This window comes from Alligator sinensis, unplaced genomic scaffold (genome assembly GCF_000455745.1).
Source record: "Alligator sinensis unplaced genomic scaffold, ASM45574v1 scaffold246_1, whole genome shotgun sequence".
NCBI lineage: Eukaryota > Metazoa > Chordata > Crocodylia > Alligatoridae > Alligator > Alligator sinensis.
The window spans coordinates 405,987-427,818 of NW_005842367.1; the positions used below are offsets into that span (position 1 = coordinate 405,987).

Below are 21,832 nucleotides of genomic sequence, written 5' to 3' on the forward strand. Positions count from 1 at the left end.
GGTGTGGAGTACACACACACAGGTACTCTCCCAGAAAGCTTCTTTCGTCTTTCTCAATGTCCCCAAGGAGTCTAGAACAGACAGGAGGATGCCCAATGTCTATTACATGGTCCTTGGTTTCCGATACCTTGGTTGCAGGTCCATGTTGAACTTCTGGGTTTCTCAAAGGAGTGACAGTTATCGAACAGACCCATCCATCCCTGATTCATGGCTTCTGATGTATAGACTGCCTTGCCCACTCACCTGTCTCTAGGTAGTGAGAACACTTCTAAGATTGTGGTCTAGCCTTCAGACATGGGAGACATACTGATTTCTTCATCCCACTAAAACCCAGAGTAATTCTCCTGGCACCTTGCAGCTGAATGACTTCAGGGATTTCCAAGATGTCCTGAAAAGAATGAGAATAGTTTTGCATTTCCCCTTGTAAGTGGTTAAGGAATTTGACTCATTGACTGTTGAACATTCTGCTTTCTCCTTCTGTGTGGAAAGTAACTATAATAATAAATGGTACACTTGTAAATCCAGCTAGAAGAGGTCTGGTAAACAGCCATACCAGTCTCCATCCTCCTATAAAGTGAGCTAGAATTACTAAATCTCATCCAGAGTGACAATATTTCTGCACCTGTCCACTGCTATCACCACTGATTTATGATGGAGACTAATGAGAAATTGCACCAAAACAGAACCACAACAAAAGATGAAGACAAAGAAATGGATTTATTCAGCTGTAAAGTGCAATCCACCATGATCTTGCCATCTAGAGTACTAAATATCAAATTGTTATTAGGACTTTACAGAAGGAGGTTAGCTTTCTTCATGGACAAGTTACTGCCAGAGAGGAGTTACCATCTTTGGTGATACTTGGATCAGATTGTGACTAAAAATAGGTTATATGCTGCTTTAGGTACAGCTGATAATGTCCTGCCCAGTATTGATAGTAATAAGTCATGTCATGCACCAAGGCTACAGGGATCCAGCTTCTCCAAGAAGATACAAACCCCTGTGGATGACCGACCATTGGAGAGAGCAGAGTTTTTCAGTGCTAAAACAGTGTTCTTTTATACTTCGAAGGATTCAATAGCATCTCTTTCATCACTCTGTGTGTACAACCTAGTATCTAAAAGAAAGGATAGGCAGCAGTCCTGTACTCCACAAAGAATAGCCCTGTAATCCTCCTATCATAGGTCATTAGAATCACCAAGAAAGAGTCTGTTTCAGTAGGAGAAGGCAACTTACTTTGACCATTCCAGTCTACCTTGAGGCATGAACAATAACAATAACAATTTTGTTGGGACTGCTCAAGATTCCGAAATGGGTAATACATCTTGTTTCACATGGTGCCTACTTCCATTTTTCCTTCCTAGTCCTCTTCAGGGTTTTTTCTCACAAGATACTACTATAACAAGAGGTCATTTTAGGAAGAACTATAGAAGGTGATTCCTATCTTTGTCAGGGGACGATGATGCTATAGTAATTACTTTCTAATTCTGAAAAGAAAAGATTAACGACAGCTCCATTCCTGACCTCAGGAACAGCCCAGCATGCTTATACACATGCTGAAGATCAGAAGGTTTAGGATTGATATCCTTTCTGAAATCAAGGGGACTGGTTTGCATCTCAATCTTCAATGTGTATATTTCCACATATCCAACATAGGACATCAGGAGCATCAGAGATTTGCTTTGGGTCAAAACAGTTACCATTACAAGAACTATTGACTGTTCCAAGTGGTCACCAAGGTGCTAGTAGTTTTAGCAGCATACTAAAGAATGTTTTGGAATTTTCTCTCTTGCTTAGTTGCCTGTGGACTTAGCATCACATTTGGATGAGTCAGTATTATCACCACACCTTCTGTGTCAGATAAACTCAGACATTCTGCCTACGAATAATAATACCATTTAGGTCATCCTTTAGACTCTGTGATTAGACAGATTAGACCAGGAGAGGCCGAACTTCCTAATCCTAATGACAAACCAAAATCTTGACACATCCAAAAGCCTAAGGAAAACAAGTGTTAAGATGCACATGCAGCAATCTGTACATATATATGTGTGTGTGTGTGTGTGTGTGTGTGTGTGTGTGTGTATGTACAGTGATCTATATAATACTGTCCACTGCTTAAATAAATTCTCATTAAATACCTTTCTTCAGGAAGTACATTTGAACTGGCCAGGACTTGCCTGAGGTGCACAGGCAACAGTTTGGCTCCCTCTGGCATAGAGAATGAAGGGGAAAGCAGTCTTAATCCAGAGACTCTCCCTACATTTTGACTGTGTGAAGGACTTGCTGTGAGATGATATGAACTCATCTCTTTGTTAGTGTGTGGTCCACCACTGCTTGTGTGATTTTAACAGCTTTGTTAAGAATTTTTTTCTGTAAATGAACCCCCTCGAGCTTTTTTTTAATATGTTCATAGAATGTTTTGTGATCTCGGAAGCTTCCATATCCAATGCTGCATTCAAAACCAGTGCAGTCATTGTTCTGAGATATCAAGATCCTGTCTCCAAATAAGCCAGTCCGCTGTTTGGGGTCTCCAGTAGTGGAATGTGCATATGGACAGTTCTTTGAAGAAAAATGAGATGTTACTTACCTTACAGTTCCCTGAGATGTGTTGTCCATGTGCTCCTTCACAAACTACTTTTCATCTAATCTGCCTCAGAGTCCTTTACACCTGGGTTCCATGGTTGAGAGGAAACTGATGTGAGGTTGGTGTGCTCTGCTCTTTATGTTCTTGGTGCAAAGCACGAGGACTCTGAGGGTGTGCGTGCCCTGTAGGGATACTCCTGGCCAAAAGTCTGCAAACGCAAGCACAAGGGGTGCATGCGTATCAATACTAGATTGTGCAGATAGACAACACATCTTGGAAATATTCCTGTTACTGTAAGGTAAGTAACTTATTTTATTTTGGTGTGTGATAGTATATATACCCTGTATAAGTGAAGCATGTATTCTGTAGTGTATATTTTTTTATATTTTTTTGTATATGATTTTGTAAACTGTTTATTGTAAAGTTTATCAATGTTTTTATAGAAGTTAAGATGTTTAACTTCTGTTCTCAGTTATTTCAGTTTCCCCTTCTTTTCTTTTTCTTCTTAAGTATATTTTGGTGCATTCTTCCATGATTTTCAGTGTTTATTCTAAGCTTTCTTTTTAGAAAGGTCAATAGTTTTAAATATGTTATGTCTCTCCCTCATGCTGTCTTTTAATCTTTTCTTCTGAGATGCTTTTCTGAATCTGCTTTTCCCTTCTTTAATCTTTTTCTTTTCTTTCTTTTGTGGGTGTGCATGCTTCTTCCTTTCCTTTTAGATGAATATGATACCAAAGAGAGATATTGAGGCTGTAGAGAGGTGGGAGAGTTTGATTGGTGATAAACCCCCACAGTATTTGGGCAACTGTAAAGTGCCGAGGGTCAGTTTGCCTGGGGCATTTCTTCTATAGTCTAACAATAGCAATAGGGGGGCAGTCTATAAAAGCAGTTTGAGAGAGGACAGTTTCTTCCTTCTCTCCATTCAGGTGAGAGGAGGTTCCAGTGCCAGATAGATCTGTTAACTCATCTGAAAAATATGCATGAATTTGAAAATGTGTACAATGTTAACAATATTTTTAATTTTTCATTCATTGCAGGTTATTGGTAGAGAAAATCTTTGCTCAATATCTTGTCCCACACAATTTGGAAACAGAAGAAAGAATGAAATGCTTGTACTATTTGTATGCTAGCTTGGATCCAAATGCAGTCAAGTGAGTATAGTTAGTAAACCAAACTGATGGATGCTCTCAAAAGGTATTTCTTTCTTTTGGGTATTTTCTGACATATACCTAATTTAGTCAAATAACTGGTAATGAAATTATTTGACCCTAGGCAAGTAATGCGAGTACTTAATTTCTCTGAATTTAGAGAGATACCTAGTTTGAAATGAACTAAATCGATTTTTATATATTAAATTATTCTTTACATAGGACACTCCTCTGCAAATACTCTGGGTACAGTGTTTGTATAGGAATCACTGTGTAACCACATTACAAATAAGTCATTAATTGCTAGTATTGTATGTAACCATATTTCAAAGTATTTCTTTCAAATATGTTTCACAAAAGGTAGGGTGGGGTGGTACCATAGAGACTGACTGGTTGAGAGAGGCATGAGCCTTCACAAACAACCCACTTTGTCAGATGATAAATACAAACATCTGACAGAGTAGGTTATTGCCTATGAAAGCTCATGCCTCTATGAACCAATTAGTCTCTATAGTGTCACCCTGACCTCCCTTCTGCCTGATTTCAAAATAATACAGTTAAGCATCTCCCTTTCAAAAGTGTGTGTTTTAAAATGCTGTTTTCAAATCCCCCCCCAAAATTGATAATTAGTCCATTTTTAGTATTTTCAATAAATGATCTAATGTAATTAATGAACTCTAACAAGTTATTCTGAGTAAAATTGGCTAAATGGTTGAACATAATGGTCAAGAGAAAGAGTGATAGTTGAGCAAAATACAAAGATCAGTTTTGTAACAGGATTCTAGAGCTAGAGTTTGAAAAGGATTTTAGGGATGTCAGTAGACTTTTAGTACAAGTATTATGAGGCTTCTATTTGTACAGTGCTGTGACCAGGGGCAGTCTCATGGCTGGTCACAATGTCGACCTGCCCACCTGTCTAGGGCAGTCTGCCCTGCCTCACTGCCACGCCTTGATGTAATAGTACTTGATGTAACGAAGGAGGCTGCCCATTTTATGCCCTGATGCCTAGGGCATTATACATGGCTCTGGCCTCCCCTTTACCATGTCCCATGCCTCATAGATGGTATCCAATCCCACTATTACTCCCCCAGCCCCACTGCTGGGCTGCACTCGGCCTCAGGCCCAAACTTGGCCTCAGGCGTCCAGAGACTTACCTTGGCCACATGCCCTCTTACTGGGGCTTACATTTTCAAAGTATTGGGGCTGGCCTATGAGCAGTCCTTCAGGCCCCTCACACAGACCCTATGCAGTCTACTACTTGGCATTACGCCCCCTCACTGTGGCCACTATTCTGTCTCCTCACTGGGGCTGTGGGGCCTTACACCCTGTGGGTCTCAGGTGTCTGTAGAAATGCCTGGATCCCACTCTTGGCCTGTGGCCCACTCAGGGCTCAGGCATCTGTCGACATACCTGGACCCTGCCTCAGGCCCCACTCAGTGGGCCAGGGCCCCTGTGCTTTTCTGTCAGGCTGTACTGCCCTAGCCTTTCACTTCTATAGGGTACCCGCAGGGCAGCGGAGGCTGAGACCTTTTGGCGTCCCATACTCGCCCTTCATTGGGGAGGCATAGGTGTGGCATTTCCTGGAAGCTGCCCTGCCACAAGCAGCCCTACCACACCATGCAGCCCCAGCAAGGTATAGTTTTAGGTCATTCCCCAGGAATCCTCCATCCCCATAGTTCCTACCCTGAACCTCCAGGTGTTCTGAGAGCAGCAGCTCCAGCCAGGCAGTGTCATTCCTCTGGCTCCCTGCAGCAACTGCTGGCTCTACAGCTCAGGGCCTGTTCTTATTCTCTAGCAGCTAGGCCCTCCTTCCAGTCAGGCAGGCTCGTGCTGGCCATGTTACCCTTCTGATTGGCACTGTAGTCACCTGCAGGCTCCTCTGCTTCCTGCTTAGGCCCTTAAAGTGACAGGCACCAAAGGTGCCCTGCCATAAGCGCATGTATCAGAATAGAACCAGAGCCTGTGTATAAGTGGAGAATAATTTTGCCTATCTAATGTTGGATGTAGGTAGATGATCAAGAGGAAGATGAGATGGTCTATAGCTTTGTGTGTGCAAAATGATGCAAAGTCCTATAGTTACATACCATATGTACCTTTCCCTCCCAGGCCCTCCAAAATACGGGTGAATATCTTAGGGCTTTGTTACATGTTGCACTTTGAGCTGCTCAAATTTTGATTGGTGTTAATACTAGCTTGAGTTGGAAGCAGTCAAACCTTAAGGCAGGGGCAGGCAAAATACAGCCCCTGGGCTGGATCCGGCCCTCTGGGCTATTCTGTCCAGCCCGTGGGGCCCCTCTAAAATTTAGAGAGTTATTACTTGCTGGTGACTGCCTATGTGAAAGCTGATGAAGTGCTGGCAGCATGAGCTGCTGGCTGCAGCAGCCAACAACTTGGGCTCTGGTTGCAATGCAGCCAACCCAACCCTGACCTAACCCACCCCGCTTCCAGCCCCTAGAAGTTTCTAGCAGAAGTTTCTGCCCTGGTGACCCTGTGGCCATTCCCCAGCCCACCCTCATCCAGGAGTTGAAAATCATGTAAGAATGGATGGGGAGGGGCGGAGTGGGTGGGGACCACCAGAGATTGTCCCACTCTGTGGGGCTGGCAAGACTCTAGCTCTGTGCCTCCATGTGCTGCTCCCAGCTAGAGCACCATGAACACCACGTGGAGGCACAGAGCTGGCCCAGCCTGATGGCACGGGACTTCCCATGGTTCTGGCACTCTAGCATGCCACCCAGTCAGGCTGGCTCCATGCTACATCGTGCAGGTCCTGGCCTTGCAGCAGGGAACAGCATGCTGCCAGGAAACACCTGGCCAGGCTTACTCTGTGCCATGCTGTGCAAGTCCCGACCTTGCAGCTGGTGCAGTACAGAGTCAGCCCAGCCCATCCCTTCCCCTCCCAGCAGCACATGGTTGTCCACTGTGTGGCCAGGACCTACGCAGCGTGGCACGGAGGGGATGGGCTGGGCCGGGTCAGCTCCATGCTGTACTGTGTGGGTCCTGGCCTTGTAGCCAGGAACCACGTGTTGCCCAGAGGGGACAGAATGGGCCAGGCTGACTCCCTGCTGTGCCATGCGGGATCAGGCCTTGTAGCTGGGACCACGTTGTTCCAGGACAGGTTGGGCTGGCCCTGTGCCACACCATATGGGTCCTGGCCTTGCAGCGGGGAACCACGTGCTGCAGCCAGGACAGGACAAGCAGGCCTTCCTACCTCCCACCATACCTCCAACACACACCCTCACACACATTCCCACCCCCTCATCGTAACCCCACACCGTACCACAGCCCCCACACACAGTCCCACTCCCCCCACCATAACACATACACACACACTGATACCTATACACTGACACTAGAGGGCTGTCGAGAAGGAGCCTGACTAGGAGCTACAGCTCTGAGTTGCCACTACAGGGCTGGTGAGCCAGGACAGACTTCTGTCTCTGCTGTAGTGGGGGGGGACAAGAGATGGGGGACAGGACAGGAATGTGAAGCTGGGAAGTGGAGAGTTAATGGGATAGGGTGAGTAATGAAATGGGAGGTGGAAAGGAAATGGGGGTGGGGAAAGTTTGGTAAAATGATAGAAGTCAGCCACTGAGGAATAAAATAAAAAGAAGTAACAAAATGAAAAAGAAATAATGAGAAAGTAAATTAAAGAAGGCCTCATGTTTTACTAAATTGGGATTTAGGATTGTAAGGGGCAGGGGATGGTAGTCATGCTTCATGGGGCAGCTGGAAGTGGTAAGGGAGATGGTGTAATGGCTGCCATGCTTCTCTTCCTGCTGGCCTCCAGGAAGGAGGGGTGGTGTTCAGTCTTCATGGTCAGTGCAGCAGTGGTCTTTAAGAGCCATTGTTGAACTGGTTGTAGCTTTTGGCTGAACTTTTGTCAATTTAGCAGCAGCTGTAAGAGGTTTTTGATGAGGATGAAGAGCATATTCTGCCTCTGCTCTGTCAGGATTCAGCCACCACTGGAAATATCTTCTTTTCTTCATTCTGCCCTCCCAAAACAATGCATATCTCTTAGGGCTGTGTGAAATGTCACTGGCTGTTTCATTTTGACACTGTTTCAGCTCATTTCAAGCTCGAAACAGCAAAATTTAAATGAAACAAAGGGCTTTGAAACAGCCTTGAAACGAAACAAGGGTAGTCGAAACGTTTCGAAATGTCTTGAGTTTTTAAGCTCAAGGTGGGCTTGCCTGCAGGGAAACAGAAAAAAGTAAGGGGAGGGAGGGGGAAGAGGGGGCAAAGACTGCTCTTACGTTGACTGTGTGTAGTTGGCTGTGACTGTGATCCTTCTCTGAGGTCCCTTCCAATCCGAGCGCTCTGGGGGAGGGATGGAAAACACACACAGAGTCCCACATGTCACGAGTTTTGCTTGTCAGCAGCCTGAGGTGCAGTTTCCCAGAACCCCTTGCGCCTATCTCCGTGAAAGTTGACAGGCTTCGTGACCTCGGTAGGGGCTACCGTCCCTGCAAGTATCATCTGAATAAGGAAAGAAATGACAAAGTTATAGACAGTTTCGTGCTTCCCCATTATAACTTGTGGGTGAAACGTTGAAATGGCAAAACTGTTTCAACAAAACGGAACAGCAGTTTTGAAACAAAACCAAACTCGAAATGAAACACTGACCCGTTGAAACAAAACGGTACTGTTTTGCAGCCTTAATATCTCTTATTTCTGGCGATGTGGTATGTGAACAAATACACTAATTTTGGCACTTCCAGAATGTGAATGGGCAACTGTTTTGAAGAGGTAATTTGTAGAGTGCTTGTCTTGTTGTGGAATGGAAGAATGTGTGGCAGGAAAGTAATTAAATGATAAAGTTAAATTCTGTGTGTAGTGGGACAGAATGACAAAATTAGGGTTGGTATAGGAACTCTTCAAAATTTCTACTTCAAGGACTATAATATTTTTAACTAATGTGTTCTATTTGGTTTCATAAGTGAAATATTTGTATTCACTTTTTAAAATTCAGTTTGTTGAGGTCTTGGAAATGTCCTTGTGAAACTTTGTAGACATTCAGGATTTGCATGATTTTTTTATCTGCCAACAAAATGTGCTTGAAACTTGTAATCTTTGTGATTTTATCATTTGATAATATAATTTTAGTTATAATAATAGCATATTCTTTACAAGTTCGGTGGCTAGCATATTCTTGTTTCAGTTAGTGTACTTACTCTCTTTTCTTTTTTTCTTCTCCTCAGGGCACTGAATGAAATGTGGAAGTGCCAGAATATGCTTAGGAGTCATGTACGAGAATTATTGGACTTGCATAAACAGCCCACTGTACGGTTTTAAAAATCTTACTATTTTGTCATATAGACTTTTACACAGATAATTTACATAGATTTTACACAGTATTTTTTTTGTTTAACATGACTGTTTTGTTGTCTTTGTTTACATTAACTGATGTTGCTTTTTCATTAGGTAGAGGTAAACAATATATTTAAATTGTCATCTTTTCATATTAAAGTTGTAAATATTGCAATAATAGGGCTCTGTGGTATTTACCATGATTTTGTATTACTGGCCAAAACCTTCTGAAGGAGCCAAAAATATTATTTGTAATATCTATTGTCAGTTCTTCATTGTTGCTTAATTTGTTGTAAAGTCTTTTGAGATTCTCAAATAAATAGTACCTTAACATCAGAGTTGTGATAGTTTGCCCCTGTTAAACATTGCTTTAAGAAGTATAGGCCTATTACTTGAATTCTGTTTGAAAACTTTTTCCATATACAAAAAACTGATTTTGCTGTTTTTGGATGTTGCAGCTTTCCGTAATACCACTGTGCTTTTTTTGTATCATTCAAAACATGAATGTTGATGGAGTTGCAACAAACTTAATGATCATTCAGTTTAAATTGTATGTTTTCTACAAACACCACTGATTTATTTTTTTTTTTGCAGTCAGAGGCAAACAGTGCAGCTATGTTTGGAAAGCTGATGACCATAGCAAGTAAGTGTTAATTAGTTAAATCATTGGCACAGTCTGGCCAAAAATTGTGTGATTAACAGACAAGATACTTAAAGTCTACTCAATTAAAGGTAACAGCCTTATATTTCCATTTTATTTAATTATATAGAAAACCTTCCTGACCCTGGAAAAGCACAAGATTTTGTGAAGAAATTTAATCAGGTTCTTGGTGATGATGAGAAACTGCGGTCCCAACTTGAGTTGTTAATCAGCCCAACGTGTTCATGTAAACAGGCAGATGTCTGTGTGGTAAGGAGATGACTTGAATTTTATATGTCAGATTTTTCCCCTTAAGTAGCCATTCCCAGCTGATGCTTTCGCAGATATTTACCCTTAAGTAGCCATTCCCAGCTGATGCTTTCTCTTGCTAGCAAATGTATTTTAATAGTTTGTCTGCTTGACAAATTTAGTTTTATAGTCTATAAAATGTCCTTTAGAAATATCTAACTAAAGATATTAAGTAAAGATACAATCACTGTCTTCATAGCAACTGAGTTATTTATCTATTTATGTCCATTTCTTAGGTGACAGCAGCCAAACATAACCAGTTTGCTTGTACTGCTCTTTTAAAAGTCTTATTTAATGTAGAGCTCCTGTGTTTCATCTTGCAACTCTACTGAAGCTTGTTAGGAATAACATAAGTTCTGTGAATTTTTGGCTTCCAAGAACATTCTTGAAGATTTGTGTGTATTCTACATTGTATGTTGTAAATGCCTGATCTTAAACATTTTTCATACAATAATCATTGTTGATATTTGGTAAAAGAAGAGGGCTCATAGGACCAGACTGGCACGGAAAACTGGTAACATCTCTTCAACAAGACTGTCCATATTAACAGTCTATATATGATTCCTAGTATCAGCCTTCCTTTTCCCCTAAGAAGTTTAAACTTTTACTCTCTTCCTAAGAACAGAGGCCTAAGACCACTTCCATGGTAGAGACCAAATTCAACTTTCAGCTCAATGCCAAAGACACAGATGACATTCTTAGCACAAACACACATTAGTACTGTACTCTGCTAAGCATCAGATTTGATGCTGATAGAATTTTTATCTGCAATAGAAGCATTACTGGTGCTGGTTGACTTGATGGTAGAGGAAGTTACTATATTTCTGGCACCACTGTTGGCACTGCTGATATTACAGTCAACATGGCATCTCAGACTTCATGCTGCTGATGCCACCGCAAAGTTCAACACAATGAACTTGGACATGCCTTTTTTTCTTTCGCACAGTTCAGGAGAGGTTGCATGTCTTCAAACCAGGACCATTTACCCACTCAAGAGCTGAAACTCATTCAGTTCGTGCGTGGACGTGGCCTAGTTAGTTTTACCAGAACTAGCCGTTATCCCTGCAGTACTCACTTTTGGGCATACTGGAGGCTTGCTTCTTTCCCACCAGTCATAAAAAATTAGAATATCACACTCTTCTATATGAATTGCCAGACCTCCAGCAGGGTGGAGCAGGAACAGTTTGCAGATGAAGAACACATGGATTTTGGGGCTCATGAATAGCACCTCATTCTCTCAGAGTCCCATCATTATCTTTCTCTTGACAAGCAGTCTCCTCAGCTTTTGTATCAGATCCTTGATAATTTTAGAGCCTTTCAGAAGCTGCTGCTCTGTACTACTGACATCCTTGAAAGAAGAATCTCAGTAATTTGAAGGAAAATATCAGAGTTTATTGAATATACTATGTTTTGTTCCTGCCAAAGTAGCTTTGTCAGTTAATGAGAGTTTTTATGAACCAGCTAAATGTTTGAAAATACAAGGAGTATTTTCCCAATTGCTGATAGACCAGAAAATTCTCAACTACTCCAAAATGTTTTTGAGCAATTTTCATAGACCTGTCTGGGTTTGTTAGTGGGCTCTTCAGTCCATGAAAAAATAATCAGTCTAAATATAGTCCAAATAAGAAATAAATTAGGCCTCTTTGGAGGAAAGGTTATTAGCGTTACTTCAGCTACAAAAAGCAAGTTATCAAGCCCTCTTCACAATGCAAAAATATCTATACTGGAATAAGATATCCCCTCTTCTGGCCAACTTCCTCAGAACTCTAAATAAGAATTTAAAAGCCATTATCACTAGGGCCAGATACAGACATTACACTTTTACCAATATAAGTGATCAGAAATTGGTCTATACCCATAACAGAACAGAAGTTCAGCGCACAAAACCAGTCTATACCTGTAACATCAGAAGTTCAGTACATATGTTCTGGTTTTAAAATGGTGGAACCTGGTCTAAGATTTGCACCCCTTGCCAAAGGGTGAACATGTGTTCTGTTCGTTACTGATCTGAACTATACCACTTATAGAAAAACGCGTAACTTAGATCGATTCCACTTCGGGCTTTTTGAATGTCTGTATCTAACCTAGGAGACAACAAACAGCCAATTCTTACAGACAACAGTTCTGCAAAATATTACATAAACAAGGAGGTTCTGAATGATCAACCTTGTGTCAGACTCCAGTCAGATGACAGACAGAATGTCAGCAACAAAGAGCAATAACCTCAATAATTCTGTATCTCCCAGGAGCCAGAAAAAATTGAATAGACTTTCGAAGTAGGCAATCCATCCTCAGCCACAAGTGGTTTCTGAAGAGATCCATCACCATGGCAGTGTTTAACCAGTGGACATGTTCTCTTACAGACTCATGATGTTCCAAGTCTCTTGCTCCAGATGTCCTTGCATAACATTTTTCTTACCTTGAGGTTAAGGACTTGTGTATGCATTTCGACTGATCTCCATATTTGTGGGAATATGGAAAATTTATAAAGGATGCAACCATATCAGTTGTAGTAGCTGCATCTTGGCCAAGATATTTCTGGTTTACAGGTTTCCTCAGAATGCCTGCTTGGCCTCTTGACAGTGACCGACTACATCCCTACCAAGTAAAAAAATCCAAGAGATGTTAATTCAATCCTTGTAAGCCTCATGAAGTACCTCAAGCTTCCATCTGATTCTGCTCCATACTACTTTATAGTTGGCCTTTCTAGTTATCGTTACTCAGAAGAGTCAGTGAACTGTCTCATGGCTTTCACAAAAATCCCACGGACATGAATTGTTGTTAAGTGTTCATCCCAAAAGTATTTCCAAAGTTGTTTCACATTTCCATTTAGATCTATCACTTCTCTGCATTTTCCTTTCAAAACCTCCTTTCTCTCCAGGGATAAAGAACTTCACATTTGAGGTATTCCTAGGGTTTTGTTTTGGACAGAGGTCTTATAGGGCAGAACTCATGGTAGAGGTGATATCTTTTATTAGACCAGTGATTGTGGTAGGGATTGCCCAGTTGGAGCGAGGTGCGGCACTGAGCCACAGGGGGGCGCTCCTGCCACTACATGCAGCATTGGTGAGGGGGCATGTGCTCCCAGATCTGCATGCGGGGCAGGCCAGGCTGGGGCTGGGGCCATGCTGGGCTGTTCCCAGTGTGGGGCTGGGCTGCGCTGGGATGGTATCAGATTTAATCAGTTTACATTAGGTCTGTTGAACTTCTGTCCCAGATTCAGTACCAATCACCTTAGTTCCCTGTCCTCTGGCATTCCAGGATGCCTTGTGACCGCCCCTCTCCCCCACTACCCCATCTTCCAGGCAGGGCAGAGCTGAGGCAACAAAGCCTTTACTTCCCAGCCTGCCCTGCTTGCACCTGTCAGCGGTGCAGGGCAGTGGGAGGAGTGGGGCACCAGGGTCTTCCCCTCTCCAGTTGGGGTCTGCCCAGCTAGGTTTCCCCACCCCAGCCTGGCTGCACAGCCCCACCCGCCTCCAGTTGCTGCCTCTGACCTACAGGGGGAAGAGGGATGGAGTCCCACATGGGGGGAACCCCATGCTGGGGGAGGAGGGTGGGTGTTGCCCAGGCTCCTCCTGAGCCAGGGTCTGGCCAGCTGTGGGGAACCCCAGAACAAGACTGATTCTTCCCCTCCATCATGGCCAGGCCAGCTACTTAGCCCTGCCTACTGCTACTCTCTGACCCATGGTGAGGGGGGAAGAGCCCCCAGTCCCGGTACAGTTGGGCCCACTGTCCTGTCCCCAACAGCAACATAGATCCCTGCTCATTTCCTCCTCTTCCCCCCCGCCCCCGCCTCTTGATTACCTGTCACTGCCTACACTGTCTGTCCTAGGGAGCAGGCAGGGAAGGGTTAAACTGCCAGGGTCTGCTTCTGGCACAGAGCAGAAGCTGCAGAAGCCATAACCCTTCCCTACCTGGGACAGATAACCTGGGCAGCCACAGGTAATCAGGGAGTGGGGAAGGGGGGAAGTGAGTGGAGATCTGGGGGGAAGGGGCAGTGGGTCTGATCTAGTTCAGTGGGGGAGGGGGCAGACCTTATCTTGGCACGGGCTCCTTCCCCCCTCCCCCTGTGGGTCAGAGCATGGCAAGGGGCAAGGCTGAATGCCCAGCTGTGCTGCGGGGGAAGGGGGAGTCAGCCTCAGCATAGGCTTCTCCACAACTGGACAGACCCTGGCTCAGAGGAAGTCTGGGTTGGGGTGGAGGAAAACCCCAGAGGCATGAGGCTCTCCCCAAATGGTCAGACCCTGGCTCAGCACCAGGACAGGGGCTCCTTCCCCTGCCCTGTAAGGGGACAGCAGGGGTTGGGGGCTTGCCAGGCAGCCAATAAGGGATGCCTCCTGCTTGGCTTGGAGGTGTGCTCAAGTGCCCTCCACCTTCTGGCCTGGGTCAGTGCAGGCTTCTGCCTACCTTGGCCAGCTGAAGATTGAACATGGGTTGCATTCGTTATCGATCCAATCTACACATCTTAGAGAAACCTGTGAAGATTGAATCGATTCCACCTTGGGGTTTTTTGACTGTCTGTATTTAGCCTATGTCTGTAACCCAGCTGGTGAGTCAGATGTCAGAATTATTAGAACAAGCCGTCACTTCTCTTGTTTCAGGTTCTAATACTACTTTAGTTCCACCTTCTAGGTGAGGCATTGCTTATCAGTCATCTAGTATGAGATCCAGGTGGATGCATAATGAAAGAAGAAAGACAGATAACACTATAAAAACACAAGTTGTTCAAGAGGGTATCATTCTTGTGGATCCCAAGACTCACCCTTGGTTCCTGATTTATTCGTATTCATTGCTTAAAAATCTGAATTTGTGAGGGAATTGTGTGCTGTTTACTGCTGCTCTGTCCTTTATTCTCTTGAGCAGAGCAGCACAAGGACATGCATGGCAGTCATAGCTTAAAGAACAATGATGTTCAACAATTCCAGTTTTTGGTGCGTGAGGTTGGATCCCTTGAATGGCAGCATTTCAAAGGGCCAAAGTAAATTTTACCTGGCATTACAAAAGCATAATAGAGGTGAGAGTTGGAGGTACCTGCAGGTCAGCTTGAAACATATTCTGGTGATTAGTTCTGATAACTAACCATATGAAATATATCTGACTCTGTACAGTTTATTCAGAATGCTTAAGCAATGATACAAATGAGTGCAGTGACTTTTTCTTGTAACGTAACACTTTTTTCTTTCTCTTTATAGAGAGAAATAGCCCGAAAGCTTGCAAATCCCAAGCAACCAACAAACCCTTTCCTAGAGATGGTCAAGTTCCTTTTGGAAAGAATTGCCCCTGTACACATTGACTCTGAAGCCATTAGGTAAGCTGGAACAATCCTATTGACCCATGACTGACTTTAAAGTGCATTTTTAATATAAAAGATAACTTTGTTTTTACTTAGACTGGCTGAGAATCATCTGTCTGCATTTTTAAAATGGGTTTATACAATTTTCTTCATTTCTGTCAGTCTAGAAAACATGTTTTAATTTCAACTATTTTTTTCAAGCATAAAAGTGCAAGTGATAGAATTTAGATTAATTTACTGGTACCTTTCTATTTGGAAGCTTTATTCAAGAATAATGCATTTTTTTATGTAGCTGAAACTAGACACAGTAAACTTTGTTAGAGTTGAATCAAGTATTTTTTTTTAAGAAGAGGAGTAGAATCTTCTGGATTCCTTTTGTGATCCACAGTGTAGCCTGGTTATGTGCTGAAACTGATCTGATACTACTACTTTGGTTTATATCACTGAGGCCCCTGCTACAGGTTACATGTATTATGCAATTACCTGATCAATCCTCAATAAATTTAGACCAGCCACATGTGCAAAGTAATTATCACACAATAAAATTTGGAGGAAAACTATGTTGATGGGAGATGAGCATTTACTAAACTACTATGTAAATATTCTTTTTATTAACTGATCTTTTTAACTAAACAAAATTTCCTTGCAATAGTGTAAGTTGTTCATATTAATGTATACATTAATGTTCATATTAATGTATACATTAAGCTTACATATGTATATTTATTTTGTATTATTTTAGTGCACTAGTAAAACTGATGAATAAATCGATAGAGGGAACAGCTGATGATGAAGAGGAGGGTGTAAGTCCTGATACTGCTATTCGCGCAGGTCTTGAACTTCTCAAGGTAATCTGCAGTAATGTAGATTAATTTTTTGAAACCGAGCTTCAACCAATTACCCCCTCTTGTTAAAAATAAAAAATATACAAACACACACACTGCTACATTCTGGAATTTGTTTTTGTTAATAGTAAGAAGAATTGAAAAAGAACATTGCATAAATAAACCCCAAACTAAAACCTTTCTTTACACCTGTATATTCTAGAATTTTTCGCCTGTGACACCAATCTGTCCCATACCCTAGCTTTTTCTCTTCAAAGGTGACACACTTTAGTGAACATTAATAACCCACCTCAGTCCATTTGTGTCAGCTGCCTGTAGAATTCCAATGCTTTCTTAAAAGTATTCACCCAAAGAACCTTGTCTTCTTAAAAGTAGGCACAGTCAGAAACTCCTATTGGGCTGCAAGATACCTTCCCATAAAACTATTTTCAGTTTTAATAACTCACAGAGGATAACAATTTCAGCAACATTTTAATATGAAGATTTGTTAAGCTGTCATCCAGAAGGCCCCTTTGTAATCACTCCCAGTTCCTTTCCATGTCAGAACAAAGGGTTGCATCCCCCTAATGACTTTTAGTGATGCCAAAAGAATTGGGCATTATGCAGCTGACAGCTATAACTGGGAGTCTCCTTGCATTCAGATGATACAAACAAGCTCTAAAAGACTCCTTTTGTATCAAGCTTGGTGATACTTTCTCTGGCCACCATTTTTCTAGATTTATTGCCTGAATGATTTGTAAGACCTGACTTTCCTTGTCATTGTAGTTGATTTCTCAGAGATCTCTGTTCATTATAAAATATAAGGCTGGAAGGGACTACTGAAACTAGGAGAAGCACACCAGTGTCATTTGATGAACAATGATACTGATACTTGTACAGAATAATGGAAAAGCCTGCTTCAAAGACCCAGCAGCCTGGGCCTTTCTGGAATAAGAGTTCCCCCGCTTCTCTGTACTGCTAGGATTTCTTATCAAAGGAAAATTTAACTGGGGAAAACATCATCTGGGAATAGAAGAATAAACATTTCTCTTTAAAGATTGGCTAGTTGTGTGTTAGAGATGGATAATTGAGAAAAGGAGGCAGATTCTTTTAATATGCTTCTCTGTCGTCATGAAGTCAACAAAAGGGCCTCCCGAAAGGGCTAAGCCTTCCTAGAAGCCAAAACCCTCTAAGAAAGACACCCATAATGGATAGGGATGTAGAAAAACTAAACAGAAAGGAATTTTGCATATAAAAGTTCATAAGAACAAGCTTAATTCTACAGTAAAGTGGCTTAAATAACATTTACTGAATTGCATACTCTACTAATTTCCTGCCATGTTTAACATTCATGACTTTTGATTATCCAAATGATACAGTTTTGTTCCTCACTAAGCACATACATTTCATTTTAATGTAGCCTTTTGAATGTCAAAGGCTTAGACCTGAAACGTGATTTCAGAAGAAAAGAAATATAGTGTTGTGTTTAATGATTGCCAAAATCTCTCCTACATTTTTCAAACTTTGTTTCTTGCACAATATCATGGTACGTAGAAGTTGTAACAAATTATTCATTATTACTTGAATTTAAATTGCCAAATGTTAACATTTCTGTGGGGAAAGGATTTTTTGAAATAGGTTTTTTAGAAAGGCCTTAGAAAAGAGTATAATGGCATAGCATTAACTATGCAGCATTGGGGAAGTAAAGGGTACAAGGCAGTTACAGAGAGAAGATTAGCAAGAAAGACAGGAACCAAGTTAGGTGGGACAGAAACAGGGAGCTTGAATTGCCCCAAGGAGTTATGGGAAGCCAGTGAAATTATTTTAAAAAAGAATAAGAGAATGGAGGGTCAGGCATTGTTAGTGACAGGCTGAGGATTTGATTTTTGAGGCCTTGATTTGAATGGAGGGCAGGCAAGGCAAAGAATCTAGGAAGGCAGGAAGAAGGATGCATAGTCGAGGAGAAATAATTGGGAGATTGTAAGGGTTTCTTGCTATATGAATGGATTGGAGATTGTAGAGGAAAATCCTATTAAACAGTGTTAGTATTATGAGATGTTGAACTATAGAGAAGTATTTGGTCATAAGTTGTGGGGGTGGGGTTTCAAGACACAAGTTCTGTACAGAAGAGGAAAGCCCCTGTAGTTTGAATATTTTTGGATTTAGCTCTTTTCACAGAGAATTTCTTTACATTGGATGTGTGCATCTGAAGTGTACAATTCAAATCAAGGAATTCCATAATCCAAAGAAAGTACAAAATGTTTGCATTCTGTTGGCCATCCCTTTCCTACAGTGTTTTCTGGGTTCCTTCACTTTTTGATAGTTCATTGTTCTCTCTTTGTTCAGCATTGAATCCCTGTACATTCAGAGGAAATTGGTTAGTGAGTGAAACTCTTTCACAAAATGTGCTTTAATACGCATTACTTGCATTAAAAAGACACTAAAGGCTTGTACTGACTTGCTTTTGTTTTTACATGCATCTCAAACCTGTTGATTCTTTTTCTGTCCAATGCTCTAAGATTGTGGAGAAATTATGCTCTTGGGGGATTTCTTAAAATGAGGAAAACTGTTTATATTAAAATGGGGCTATAAAACCTGTCCTAGATGCTATAACTCCATCTTGAATAAACATGTTGAAATTGCCAGTGTTTTATAAAATTAAGGACAGAAAAGAGCCTCATAAAAAGAACTGGCAAATTTATTTTAAAATGCATGTAGTGACTTTATGTAAAGTAGCATGAAACTGGTTACTGTTATTTTATTAAAGTTTATAGAAACTTGTAAGTGGATTTTGTTTTGTTTTGTTTTGGTAGTAACTCATTATGCATGGACAAATATATTTCTTGACTTTGATATGATTTGGTATCTGCAGGTTCTGTCTTTCACACATCCTACCTCGTTCCACTCTGCAGAGACTTATGAGTCTCTTCTCCAGTGCCTCAGGATGGAAGATGATAAGGTAGCCGAGGCAGCCATTCAGATTTTCAGAAACACAGGCCACAAAATAGAAACAGACCTGCCACAGATAAGATCGTGAGTGTGTTTCTACATGCTGGTAGTGTTTTTAACACCTAAACATCTGTCCCCTATTTAACAGATTCAACATATTGGCACTAAAGTCATTTGTCTTTCCTGTTGTGAACATGTGCTCCCTCCTTCCCATCATTCCAAATCACTTCATTTCCTGTCTCTACTTTCCAGATTTGAAATGCACAGGCCTTGAACAGGTGTTCATTTCTAGCGCACAGGATTTCTGTGAAAGGAGAAGTTCATGGGTAGGAGTAAGTGCCCTCCCAGGGCTGGAGCCCTCCCAGGCTGGAAGGCTTCAGCCCCAGAAAAATGCTCCCTGCTTCCCACAACCACTGTTCTAGAGCAGTGGTTCTCAGTGTTTTTTGTACCAGGACCCATTTGTAAACATCAATGGCTAGTCCCAACCCAGTGCCCCTCACTCCTGACCTACTGCCCTTTGGCCTCAGAAGAACCCCTTCTCATCTTTTTTTTGCAAAAGAATCACTTCTCATCTTCAGTAAACCCCATGAGTGGCTGTGCTTTCTTTTCGTGCCAGGAGAAAGTTACATTTATTCTGGGAGAAAAACCTGTTTTTCATCAATGGGCACAGTCTCACAAGCTAGCTGCCAGAGTATATTCCAGCTGAAGTTTTTTGGGTATATTTAGAATGTCACCTCAGTTGAGCACATTATAGTATACCACACCTAAAATGAAGGCATGATAGAAAATGGTTTTAAGTTCTCTTTCAAACAATAAGAACCGTTAGCTATATACGGGGTTAATTAAAGTGGCTGTCAGGAGCCTCTCTAAATAAATGCCCACAGTGTCTTATGTATTTAACATCCTATGTTTCAAAATGGCGGGGGGGTGGCTTTAACTAAAGCTCATTCAACAAGCTTCAGTTAAAGTGCCCTTGCTGCCGTTTTGAAACGTAGGTATGCTGAATATATGAGATGCTGCAGCACGCTGGAGCATTCTGATTAGAACACTTCAGCAGACTTGATTAATCGAATGCGTTGGAGCACATGTTAAATGTGCCCATAGAGATGTGGCGGGGAGGAGGGAGAACAATTGAGCTGTTATTGCAACTTTGTCTTTTGCTAGCCATGAAAAGTCTATCCAGACCTATGGAGTGCAGGGACCTCTTTTGGTCAGAAGAGTTGATATCATTCCCACCATATTTTTTCATGGTCTTACCTGGATTATATCTTGACCACCTCATTTGCATCCATAGTCCATAAATGTGGTTTCAGAGGAGTCAGTGGTGACTCTGAAACAACATTTTCAAATGCTTATAGATCTAATAGAATAAATTAATATATCTACACTTCAAGATTGTGGACACAGGGACATGTGGAGCATTTTGAAAAGGGGAGTCTTTCAGAGGGCAGCAGCTTAGTTCTGTTTGTTATATGCAAGTGAGCTGAGAACAATACAGGTGTTAAAGTTGCAGTGATATTGCTACATATGTATTATTCAGGTGCTGCCCTTTTGAATGGTTGCCCATTTTACCTACTAGAAAGTAAGACTAAGAAGTACTAGTAAGAAAGACTACTGACTCATGTTACCAGAGCTACCTCTGTGCCACAGTCAGGTCACTAACTAAACAAACCAGAGTGAAGAGATCTGAGACAAGTAGATACTCTGGGCATTGCATTTCAAGAATTTTGATCAAAAATGAAAGAATCTAGACAGTGTGGTAGTCAGCCAGGTTGTCTGTTTCAGAGTATAGTTTCTTCAGAACAGGTTTTAGAGAAAGACAGTCTTCTGCCTTTTGAAAAAGATATACATTTGTCAACAGTGGCCCCAGTTCTCACTTCTCTCTTCCCAGCCTCCTCCATCTATGAAAGATATTGGTCCTGAGCATGAGTTTAATACGCTTCCTTTAGAGAAGATGCTGCCCACATCAGCACTTTTAGGCTTTAGTCTACATGGCTATTAGAGTTGTAAAAAAGGTATGCTTTCTGAGTGATTTAGCCATGCAGATGTAGATTTGGTTTTTGCCCAAATGGATTATCTTGCTTGGAATGAGGGATGTTTAGAATAAAAACTGTTGGCAAAAAGTGATGTTGCCAATATAACTGTTGACATTTTGCCAGCATAAACTATACCTAACCTGGGAAAGTGCTTTTGGCATAATCCAGCCTTAGTATTTGTCATCTCAAGAAAAATGGTGTGCTCCAGGAATAGGCGGATATAGAATTTTGAAAAGTGGGGTGCAGATGGAAAGATGCATCATCACATATAAAACAATGCATATTTTCTCCAGTTAAGAAGAAACTAGAAGCTTTACTAATATGTCAGGGGCCTGGGACTGTATTATTCCTTTTAAGATGAGTTAAAAACAATCTACAGGGCTGTGAAATAGGAGCTTCGTTACCAGGAGCAGCTAACAGAGCACAATTGCAGAACAAAGCATAGTTTGATTGATAGAACATCAAGCCCATTAAAAGGGAGAGAAGGTCATTAGCACCTGTAGAACAAAGAGCTTAAAAGGGATCAGGTAGATTTACAATGAACCTTGAAGTAAATGACGCCCTCAGCACTGCCTGTCTAGAGATGCTGCTGCCACTGCCACTGCCAGGCAGTTGGTTTTAAGCTTTGGGTGGAGCAGGACTCAAGGTGGGGTGCAATTGCAGCAGTACTTCTCCCCTCTAGACCTACCCCTGGCTCCAGGTAAGGGAGAAGGTTGTGACTGACTTTTTGTGTCATCAA

At 41.9% G+C, this 21,832-nt stretch overlaps 1 protein-coding gene across 1 annotated transcript in view; it reads left to right on the plus strand.

Annotated features, from left to right (window-relative positions):
* PDS5A (PDS5 cohesin associated factor A) overlaps positions 1 to 21,832 on the plus strand; it is a 131,637-nt gene that overhangs the window by 65,498 nt on the left and 44,307 nt on the right. The window contains exons 12-18 of the mRNA XM_025210675.1: positions 3,625 to 3,738; positions 8,934 to 9,015; positions 9,637 to 9,685; positions 9,813 to 9,952; positions 15,184 to 15,299; positions 16,027 to 16,132; positions 18,981 to 19,141. Coding sequence (XP_025066460.1) covers positions 3,625 to 3,738; positions 8,934 to 9,015; positions 9,637 to 9,685; positions 9,813 to 9,952; positions 15,184 to 15,299; positions 16,027 to 16,132; positions 18,981 to 19,141 — 768 coding nt within the window. The remainder of the gene's footprint in view (positions 1 to 3,624; positions 3,739 to 8,933; positions 9,016 to 9,636; positions 9,686 to 9,812; positions 9,953 to 15,183; positions 15,300 to 16,026; positions 16,133 to 18,980; positions 19,142 to 21,832) is intronic.